Genomic DNA, 10,619 nt, shown 5'->3' with positions numbered 1-10,619 from the left:
AAACTAAAAATTCAGAAGTATAATCACCAAAATAATTAAAACGCATCAATCAGAAACAAAATTGAGTTGTATTTAGTTAAATATCTTTTTCTTATTAATTCCTAATAACAATTTTTACAATGTTTATATTTTTCAATCATTCTTATTCAAAATAAGCTTCAACTACAAAATATTTGGCTAGTTTAATCTTTTCACGTAAAAAAACTCGAAAATCACTTACGAGTATTAAATTTTTGAGTGAATGAAATTCCTAAATGTATTTTAAAACCAAAATCAACAGTTAGTAGACTTATGAAATTTCAAAATATGTATAATGTACTCGATATTAAGTACTTACATTATGTAAATCAACAGCCGTTCTCTTCTTATTTGTGCTGTTGATATACATTTTCGAATTTCTTGGCTACTTATTAACTAATTCGATTAAGATTGTAGTAAACCTTCTCAATCACACAACTTTCTCCAACGACTTCCTTATACTGCGCTTACGTGGACCGCATGGGGCGTTTCGTCCCCTCCAGACGTGTCCGAGAAGGCACCCGACACAAGACTAACTTGGTCACCTGCACCTGCTGCAATACGCATTTCAATGTTATCAGTTGTTGGTTCAGGTTCGGCACTATGTCGCTGAGGCGTCGGACTGCCCTTATTCTGATGTTTCGGCTTCTTACTAAGACCTGGTAACTTCGGTAGATGCTTAAGAGCACTACCTGAACGTGTTCGGTTTTTTTCAGTATCTTCCTGCTCCTCTGTTATCGAACTTAACGGTGCTTCCGATTCTTCTGTTTGAATTGGAATGTCATCTACAATTTAATTAATTAATAAACAGGGGTAAAGTTTGTTAAAACAAAACATTCCAGCACGAAAAATAACTACAACTACAATAATAAGAAAAGAAATGTACAACATATAAACATTTTAGCTACACATTAAATAACAATAATACCTGGCAGTTTTTTCGTTCTAAATGAAGCATTAGTTATCATGGTTTTGGAAACTGAGTGAGGCTGTGGTAGGGAAACTGAAACAGCAGGGGAAAAATGCAGAGCATTTCTTACAGCATATGCCACTAGAAGAACATCTGAAAAAACGATTAATTAACTGTAACACCAGCAACAATAAAAATTAAATGCAAATACTTTTTTATAATTACACTAGATACTCAATAGTGTCAATTCTTATAGAAAAGAATGACCATTGAACTTACAAGTCGATATTTCTTCATTGCTGTTGAGCCAGATATAATTAATGGAGAATTTAGTAATTCCCCAGTGAAGTGAATATAAATTCATTAAGATAAGGCTATACACTATGGGGTATCTACCCTTTTTTTATCACTTCATATTAAGTTAAAGGAACCATTTGATTAAAACTAATTAGTAAATTACCTGCATAACATTCATATGTAGCACGCTGAGTAATATCATTGAGTGTTTGTCCAGCTCCATTGGCACCTCGTTCTAAAGCATGATAAGTGACATGCAGAAACTCAATCAGAAGTGGACTGGATACTGCTAGCCTATGTGGAAATAATGCAGAGTGGAGGGTATCACTTTCAGTGGATGTTCTTGAACTTCCACTGGAAATAAACCCTTGACTAACAATGCGGGAAATTGCCTTACAGGCATGTTCAACACTTTGTATATTTATGTTAGCAACATATTGATTGTATAAAAATGTTAAAGCAGCAAGTACTCTTTGCCTATTTTGTGCATTGAAGCTTTCAACTTGAGGCAAAGGACCCCAATTTACTAATTTAGTATTGCATTCTTCCCAGCGTCTTAATGCATTTTCAGCAAGAAATGCAGATTCAAGATTTGAAGAATCATGATAAATTGAAGATTGTGCTATACTAGGGAGTCTAAATGATATCACTCTTGGTTGACCTTTTGAATCAACAATCTACAAAAACAGAAATATGAGCATGATATAAATCTATACTTAAGCCTCTTACAAATTAATCGTTGAATAATATTATTTTAAACTTACATCTAGATTATAAACACTTATTAACAAAGGCTCCAGAGATGGACATAATTTTTTATCATTTAAATGTAGTAATATAAGAGATGGTATAAATTGAAGTACAAAATGTTTTAAATGTTCTTCTCCTGAACGATTGAAAGCAAAAAATTGTTTACATATTCTTTCAGGGAGCTAAAATGATACAAATGTTAATTGCCGCTTGTAGTGTGTGATTATTCAGTTTACATTTCCATATTTTGATTTAGAAGTATCCCCCAAGATAACATATATAGACAGAATGATTTCCTGATTGTGCTCTTGCTCTGCAGCAAACGTATGAAATTCACATTCAGTAAGAAATTCAAATTCATCTAGCCAGTCTAAGACTAAAACATCTGCCATAATTTCTCCTCTATTTTGAGATATTGAACACAAACTTCTGGAACGTCTGAAGGTTAGATGATAATTATATTATAATTGCAGTAATATCTTCATTGTCGGTATAAACCACTTTTCCTAAATCGAACATTTAATTTTGAAAATGTAAATAAACCAAAATTGGAGTTTAATCAATGTAAGAACATTTATTCTTTGCAAACATGTTAATTTTTTTTGTTTTTTTAAATATTTGTTAACCTATCTTTTACGAAATAAAAACCATAGATAATACAAACTTTCAAACTGTCACAACTGATATAGGTCACTGCAATTTAGTTGCTTTAATTCACGTTTGGAGCGTTGCTATAGAATTATAATTTGAATTTAAATATTTAAATTTGAAGAACAAAAGAAAGTCTTACTTCAAATTCTAAGAAATATATTTTTTTTAAATGTATAAGAATCTATAATCTAAAAGAAAAAATTGGTAAAGATAATTAGATACGTTAAACAGTGTTTTTCCTTTCAAATTAACTTAACTGCCATGTACTTGATAAACTTTACTTTCTAAACCAGTTAATATTCTCCTAACAGCTTCAGTTGTATTATTAGTTGAAACAATTATTTCACTACAAGCTTCTCGAAAAAGTTCATGCATTTCTTCACCTTCCTTGTCCATAATTTCTAAATCCTTTTTTACAGAATTCAATTGGTCTATCAAGTTCTTTTCTTGTTCTTGAAGATGGACAACTAACTTTTCTTTTTGTTTTTTATTTTCTTCTAGTGATTGAAGCTTTGAAGATAAACTCCTTTTTTCATTAGTAAAAACTAGTTCTTTTTCTATTATGTCCTTTTTTAATTGTTTAGTTTTTTCTTTGTGCTTCACTTTTGATGCCTTCAATTCTAAAAGGGTTTTATCAGCTAAAGAAATTTGTTCTTCTAGATTTTTAATGCTTAGTCTCAATTTATGTAGCTTTTCCAGTTCAGATATTTCTGTATGCTGGAATTTCTCAAGCTTTAAATACACTTCTTCATAAGCATTTAGTTCACTCCTTTTGCATTCTAAACAACCTTCAAAACCTACAATTTCTTCTTCAAGTTGACAAATATGATTGTGAATTTTTTCAATTGAATCCTTTACATTTTCAACTTCTTCAGTATTTACAACTTCCTCTTGCAACATAGCTTGCTCTTTTTCTAATCTTAAAATCCCATCTTCATCAATTGTCAACATCTCCATTTTCTGATTTACTGCTACTTGTTCTAGTAAAATGTTTTTAGTTTCCTGTTCATGTTCCAACTTCAAATCTGACTCTTTCTTGTGCATTTCAGAATATTCTAAAACCAATTTGTCACTTTCTGTTTTTAAAGCACCTACAGAATTGGCTTTTTCACTCAATTCCCTTTGTAAATCATTTTTCAGATTATAATTATTCTTTTCACATATTGCTTCCTGTAACACTCTATTTTCAATTTCAGAGAAAGCCTCAGATGCATCATCTAAATTTTCCAAAAACATAAGTAATGTTTTGCAAACACATTTAGTTCTTTTTGCACTTGGGCAGTATAAATCGGTCAAATTAAAAAATTGATAACCAAGATGATTGTATATAGAGGAAATGTAATCAAATATTGTAAAAATGCTGGTTTCTTCATCATTTAGGTTTATTACTCCCTTAAATGGAGCAGGGTCTTCCATGTTATCACCAGCTGTATCTTCAATTATTTTATTAATTAAATTTGCATATAAAGTGACAACAAAATTTGAAGAAGGTTGTTGAAAATCAGATTTCGACACTTGAAAATTAGGAAGATATGTTTGTAACATATCAAGAATAACTTGTAATTCATCTTCACACTCATTCTAAAAAGCAATGTTTTGTATCATATACTTATTGAAAATTCGAAGAAAACAGAATATTTCAAAACTTTATACATACCATATTTAATACTTAAGTTTAAAAGACACAACTGAAGAATTGTTGAATACAAACTTCTTGGTTTAACAGTCCTTGTTTTTTTAAACGTTTTAAAAATATGGTTTTAAACTTCAATACAATGCACGAATAATAACCGTCGTCTCAACGTTAACCATAGAACTTGACAGCAGCCGTTGATTGTGATATAACCTCAAAATGGCTACGTCTATTCCAATAGCAGGTATATTTTAAATCATAAATTAACAAAATTCAAAATGATATTTACATAAATCACCTAATTATGTTTGTTTACAGTCCGTAGCTCAATCGGTGTGAGCATGGGGTTAGGCCCCCCAGATTATAAGAATTTGGATGCGTTTACTCCTGTTATAAGTAAAACATGCCGCACTATGTTATTTAGCCCCGATGGAAGGTATTTTGCCTATGTTAATGGACAAAGGTAACTTTTATTTTCTTAATATTTAAGTATAATACTTCCGAAAAGTATTAAAGTTGTATTGATGGTGTTTGCTAATTAGTTTAAAAGACTGCTCTGATTTCATTAACTATACCAACTTTTTACAGACTTCATATTGTAAAAACGGATAATTGGAAAGACGTTGCCGTTAATGAGGGGGTAAAAGCTTATTACCTTGCCTTTTCACCCTTAGGGACTTATTTAATGAGTTGGGAGCCATTCACAGTTAGCAATGCAAATCCTCAGGCTTCTCCTAATCTTCATATTTATAAATGTGAAACAGGGGAATTGGTGAAAAGCCTTATTCATAAGAAACAATCTAATTGGTAATTACTTAAAATTAGCAATTATGTTTTAAGAAATATGTTTTTCTTGTTAATAGGGAGCCACAGTGGAGTGCAGATGAGAGGGTATTTTCAAGACTAATTGGAAGTGACATTACATTTTGTGAAGATTTCAATCTTGATAAAGTTGTGTATCGCATAAACTCTTGTAAAATTGCTTCTTACACTTTGTCTCCAAGTGCTACAGGCAGTGTATACTATGTACTTTGTCACATTCTTGGTTTGCCTGGTCAGCCGTCTTTTGGAAGGTAATTTTTCAAATGTTGGGAATGCAATAAAATGATCGTTTTTTCCCAAAGATTATTCAAGTATCCAAATTTTGAAAATCAACAGGCAGTTGCAAATAAAAGCTTTTTTCAAGCAGACAAAGTAGAATATTACTGGAATCCAAATGGCACAAGTGCTTTACTGCTTACTAATACTGAAGTTGATAAGACTGGTGGTTCTTATTATGGTAAACAAGGCTTACATTTCATTTCAACCAGTGGAGAGGTTGCCATTGTCACATTAAGTAATTTTGATTAGTAGTATTTTTGTATTTCATGTAACATGTTGCAAAAAAATTTAGGCAAGGAAGGTCCGATTTACAGCGTTGCTTGGTCACCAAAAGGACACGAATTTTGTGTAGTTTATGGTTTTATGCCGGCAAGAGCGACTCTCTACAATACCAAATGTGAGTCAGTCTTCGAATTAGGTGGTGGCCCCCAAAATAGCATTTACTACAATCCATTTGGCAATATACTTTTAATTGGTGGTTTTGGAAATTTAAGAGGACAGATACAGCTATGGGATGCAAATTCTCGGAAGTTAATAGGTAACTTTATAATCTATTTTTTCATAAAGAGTTTTCAATTTCAAATCATGAAGTACAAAAACAAGACTTTAGTAAATTTCTATTTTCGTCTATTTCTGTTTTATCAAATGCCCCAAAAGTATGTAGGGACAGTTTATGTAGAAATCTCAAAACTTATTAATTTACTTTACAATTGTAGACATAGAGTAGAATTTATTTTTCTACTAAATTTATTCTTTTCAACTTCTATTAATTAATATACTTAAAATTGCACAGTAAAACGAATTTTGTCGCTTCTAATACATATATAAGTAATAAATAATAATTTAGGGACTTGTGAGGCTCCTGATTCAACCCTGTTACACTGGTCCCCGGATGGTGTTTACTTTTTAACTGCAACCACTTCTCCACGACTTAGAATAGGTAACGGCTATAAAATATGGCATTACTCAGGAACATTAATTTTTGAAAGACCGTGGAGTCAACAAGACGAACTGTACGACGTATTTTGGAAGGTAATTTTTCCTATTAGTACATCATTTTAGAATCTAAGAATTGTCAACATTTTTTTGTTATATTTGTATACGTTACTTTAGTATAAGTTGAGTACAAAGTTATTGCTGGTTTGTTTAGCCTGTTCCCAAAGACACATTCAAGGAACCGAAAATTTCTTCTGAAAAAGTGGATGGTATACAGCCGGCACAGCCACAAGCTTCAAAGCAAGTATATAGACCTCCTTCAGCAAGAAATAGACCTACAGTTGCATTCAATCTTCACGATGATACCGATGACTTACGACCAGGTAGCTATGTACTTTTGTAGATAATAAGGAAGTCTTTGATGTGAGATATCGAGCACTCTTCCAACTTCCAACCTGTATACATTAAGAGTAATCCACAGAATTAAATTCAGCAAATCTCTTCTACCTAAAACCTTCTAGTGCGGACATTCGTTTCTATAAGCGAAGGTTTACGTATTGAAATGTTCACACTATCAGGCGTTTACTGTATATATTTTTAAAAAGAATGAAGTGTTTCAACTTCATATTCCAAGATTTAATAATCTAATAGGAGGAATTTCAAACCAAAAATTTATAGTAATTGATATATCTCTGAAAATCTTATATTATTATAAAATTGTTGAATGTTTTTTTTTTCTAATAGGTAGTGCTAAAGGACCATCTAAACAAGCATTAAAGCAACGAAAGAAACGAGAAAATCGAAAGGCGAGAAAACAAGACGAAAAGGACGAAGATGAGGTGGAACCGATACCAGTTTCTGACAATAATGTAAAAGTCAGTCTAACAGGGGACACCGAAAAAGACAAGAAAATAAAAAATATAAAAAAGGTGATGTAGAATATATTTTTTTTAAACTTAGACGAAGTTTTTCTGTATGCTTCTCTTTCTTTCCATTAACATTAACAGAATTAATTTTGTGCTTTGTAATTGTGTAGAAATTGGACGCTATTGGGAAACTGAAACAACAACAATCCCAAGGGAAGACTTTAGAAGTAAACCAAGTGGCCAAAATAAAAATGGAAAAAGAACTTCTCGACGAACTCAGTAAACTGCAATTGTGATTGTTTTAAATTCAAGGAGAATGTTCGTTTTGTTGATTGTTAAGAGTATTTTTATAACGAAACATTTTTTTGTTTTATACTAATTTTTCAATTGTACATAATAAATGCCTTATAATATTGCACCTACTTTATTTAAGAAACATTTATTTATTAATATCAGTGCATAAATAATTTCATTTTAAAACCTACGAACAAATCGATTATTCAAAACAAAAATATTTTTAACAGTAGTTTTCCAACTCAACATTATCATCCATAGAACTTGACAGCAGCCGTTGATTGTGATATAACCTCAAAATGGCTACGTCTATTCCAATAGCAGGTATATTTTAAATCATAAATTAACAAAATTCAAAATGATATTTACATAAATCACCTAATTATGTTTGTTTACAGTCCGTAGCTCAATCGGTGTGAGCATGGGGTTAGGCCCCCCAGATTATAAGAATTTGGATGCGTTTACTCCTGTTATAAGTAAAACATGCCGCACTATGTTATTTAGCCCCGATGGAAGGTATTTTGCCTATGTTAATGGACAAAGGTAACTTTTATTTTCTTAATATTTAAGTATAATACTTCCGAAAAGTATTAAAGTTGTATTGATGGTGTTTGCTAATTAGTTTAAAAGACTGCTCTGATTTCATTAACTATACCAACTTTTTACAGACTTCATATTGTAAAAACGGATAATTGGAAAGACGTTGCCGTTAATGAGGGGGTAAAAGCTTATTACCTTGCCTTTTCACCCTTAGGGACTTATTTAATGAGTTGGGAGCCATTCACAGTTAGCAATGCAAATCCTCAGGCTTCTCCTAATCTTCATATTTATAAATGTGAAACAGGGGAATTGGTGAAAAGCCTTATTCATAAGAAACAATCTAATTGGTAATTACTTAAAATTAGCAATTATGTTTTAAGAAATATGTTTTTCTTGTTAATAGGGAGCCACAGTGGAGTGCAGATGAGAGGGTATTTTCAAGACTAATTGGAAGTGACATTACATTTTGTGAAGATTTCAATCTTGATAAAGTTGTGTATCGCATAAACTCTTGTAAAATTGCTTCTTACACTTTGTCTCCAAGTGCTACAGGCAGTGTATACTATGTACTTTGTCACATTCTTGGTTTGCCTGGTCAGCCGTCTTTTGGAAGGTAATTTTTCAAATGTTGGGAATGCAATAAAATGATCGTTTTTTCCCAAAGATTATTCAAGTATCCAAATTTTGAAAATCAACAGGCAGTTGCAAATAAAAGCTTTTTTCAAGCAGACAAAGTAGAATATTACTGGAATCCAAATGGCACAAGTGCTTTACTGCTTACTAATACTGAAGTTGATAAGACTGGTGGTTCTTATTATGGTAAACAAGGCTTACATTTCATTTCAACCAGTGGAGAGGTTGCCATTGTCACATTAAGTAATTTTGATTAGTAGTATTTTTGTATTTCATGTAACATGTTGCAAAAAAATTTAGGCAAGGAAGGTCCGATTTACAGCGTTGCTTGGTCACCAAAAGGACACGAATTTTGTGTAGTTTATGGTTTTATGCCGGCAAGAGCGACTCTCTACAATACCAAATGTGAGTCAGTCTTCGAATTAGGTGGTGGCCCCCAAAATAGCATTTACTACAATCCATTTGGCAATATACTTTTAATTGGTGGTTTTGGAAATTTAAGAGGACAGATACAGCTATGGGATGCAAATTCTCGGAAGTTAATAGGTAACTTTATAATCTATTTTTTCATAAAGAGTTTTCAATTTCAAATCATGAAGTACAAAAACAAGACTTTAGTAAATTTCTATTTTCGTCTATTTCTGTTTTATCAAATGCCCCAAAAGTATGTAGGGACAGTTTATGTAGAAATCTCAAAACTTATTAATTTACTTTACAATTGTAGACATAGAGTAGAATTTATTTTTCTACTAAATTTATTCTTTTCAACTTCTATTAATTAATATACTTAAAATTGCACAGTAAAACGAATTTTGTCGCTTCTAATACATATATAAGTAATAAATAATAATTTAGGGACTTGTGAGGCTCCTGATTCAACCCTGTTACACTGGTCCCCGGATGGTGTTTACTTTTTAACTGCAACCACTTCTCCACGACTTAGAATAGGTAACGGCTATAAAATATGGCATTACTCAGGAACATTAATTTTTGAAAGACCGTGGAGTCAACAAGACGAACTGTACGACGTATTTTGGAAGGTAATTTTTCCTATTAGTACATCATTTTAGAATCTAAGAATTGTCAACATTTTTTTGTTATATTTGTATACGTTACTTTAGTATAAGTTGAGTACAAAGTTATTGCTGGTTTGTTTAGCCTGTTCCCAAAGACACATTCAAGGAACCGAAAATTTCTTCTGAAAAAGTGGATGGTATACAGCCGGCACAGCCACAAGCTTCAAAGCAAGTATATAGACCTCCTTCAGCAAGAAATAGACCTACAGTTGCATTCAATCTTCACGATGATACCGATGACTTACGACCAGGTAGCTATGTACTTTTGTAGATAATAAGGAAGTCTTTGATGTGAGATATCGAGCACTCTTCCAACTTCCAACCTGTATACATTAAGAGTAATCCACAGAATTAAATTCAGCAAATCTCTTCTACCTAAAACCTTCTAGTGCGGACATTCGTTTCTATAAGCGAAGGTTTACGTATTGAAATGTTCACACTATCAGGCGTTTACTGTATATATTTTTAAAAAGAATGAAGTGTTTCAACTTCATATTCCAAGATTTAATAATCTAATAGGAGGAATTTCAAACCAAAAATTTATAGTAATTGATATATCTCTGAAAATCTTATATTATTATAAAATTGTTGAATGTTTTTTTTTTCTAATAGGTAGTGCTAAAGGACCATCTAAACAAGCATTAAAGCAACGAAAGAAACGAGAAAATCGAAAGGCGAGAAAACAAGACGAAAAGGACGAAGATGAGGTGGAACCGATACCAGTTTCTGACAATAATGTAAAAGTCAGTCTAACAGGGGACACCGAAAAAGACAAGAAAATAAAAAATATAAAAAAGGTGATGTAGAATATATTTTTTTTAAACTTAGACGAAGTTTTTCTGTATGCTTCTCTTTCTTTCCATTAACATTAACAGAATTAATTTTGCGCTTTGTAATTGTGTAGAAATTGGACG

The 10,619-nt window shown here is 31.7% G+C and overlaps 4 protein-coding genes across 5 annotated transcripts in view; 2 read left to right on the top strand and 2 right to left on the bottom strand.

Annotated features, from left to right (window-relative positions):
* Positions 1 to 49: 49 nt before the first annotated feature.
* On the bottom strand, positions 50 to 2,621 carry LOC108741164 (hyccin). Its single transcript, XM_018475852.2, has 5 exons — positions 2,212 to 2,621; positions 1,990 to 2,157; positions 1,389 to 1,902; positions 947 to 1,081; positions 50 to 803 (listed from the first exon to the last, which is right to left on the bottom strand). Exons 1-5 carry the CDS (start codon positions 2,365 to 2,367, stop codon positions 475 to 477), a joined length of 1,302 nt encoding a protein of 433 aa, XP_018331354.1. The 5' UTR covers positions 2,368 to 2,621; the 3' UTR covers positions 50 to 474.
* Positions 2,622 to 2,765: 144 nt separating this feature from the next.
* Positions 2,766 to 4,375, bottom strand: LOC108741162 (kinetochore protein NUF2-like). Its single transcript, XM_018475850.2, has 2 exons — positions 4,284 to 4,375; positions 2,766 to 4,207 (listed from the first exon to the last, which is right to left on the bottom strand). The coding sequence occupies exons 1-2, from the start codon at positions 4,284 to 4,286 to the stop codon at positions 2,879 to 2,881; spliced, it is 1,332 nt and encodes a 443-aa protein (XP_018331352.1). The 5' UTR covers positions 4,287 to 4,375; the 3' UTR covers positions 2,766 to 2,878.
* A 23-nt stretch (positions 4,376 to 4,398) lies between these two features.
* The window catches only part of LOC108741161 (eukaryotic translation initiation factor 2A-like), a 6,432-nt gene continuing 211 nt past the window's right edge, over positions 4,399 to 10,619 (top strand). Inside the window, exons 1-10 of one of the 2 annotated variants that reach the window (XM_025974807.1) lie at positions 4,399 to 4,503; positions 4,578 to 4,722; positions 4,848 to 5,066; positions 5,123 to 5,332; positions 5,384 to 5,595; positions 5,653 to 5,898; positions 6,208 to 6,392; positions 6,511 to 6,679; positions 7,041 to 7,225; positions 7,333 to 7,480. In XM_025974807.1, coding sequence (XP_025830592.1) covers positions 4,479 to 4,503; positions 4,578 to 4,722; positions 4,848 to 5,066; positions 5,123 to 5,332; positions 5,384 to 5,595; positions 5,653 to 5,898; positions 6,208 to 6,392; positions 6,511 to 6,679; positions 7,041 to 7,225; positions 7,333 to 7,458 — 1,722 coding nt within the window. In that variant the 5' untranslated portion in view covers positions 4,399 to 4,478 and the 3' untranslated portion in view covers positions 7,459 to 7,480. Of the gene's footprint in view, positions 4,504 to 4,577; positions 4,723 to 4,847; positions 5,067 to 5,122; positions 5,333 to 5,383; positions 5,596 to 5,652; positions 5,899 to 6,207; positions 6,393 to 6,510; positions 6,680 to 7,040; positions 7,226 to 7,332; positions 7,581 to 10,619 lie in introns of those variants that run through there. The other variant, XM_018475849.1, reaches the window with a different exon arrangement.
* On the top strand, positions 7,714 to 10,618 carry LOC108741141 (eukaryotic translation initiation factor 2A-like; the record flags this gene model as incomplete). Its single annotated transcript, XM_025974819.1, has 10 exons — positions 7,714 to 7,780; positions 7,855 to 7,999; positions 8,125 to 8,343; positions 8,400 to 8,609; positions 8,661 to 8,872; positions 8,930 to 9,175; positions 9,485 to 9,669; positions 9,788 to 9,956; positions 10,318 to 10,502; positions 10,610 to 10,618. Coding segments are annotated over exons 1-10 (1,605 nt in total), but the record flags the coding sequence as incomplete, so codon positions are not given.

The sequence above is a fragment of the Agrilus planipennis genome, unplaced genomic scaffold (genome assembly GCF_000699045.2).
Source record: "Agrilus planipennis isolate EAB-ADULT unplaced genomic scaffold, Apla_2.0 scaffold237, whole genome shotgun sequence".
Taxonomy (NCBI): domain Eukaryota; kingdom Metazoa; phylum Arthropoda; class Insecta; order Coleoptera; family Buprestidae; genus Agrilus; species Agrilus planipennis.
Note: the sequence above shows the minus strand (reverse complement) of the source record. Positions and strands in the feature narration are given on the sequence as shown.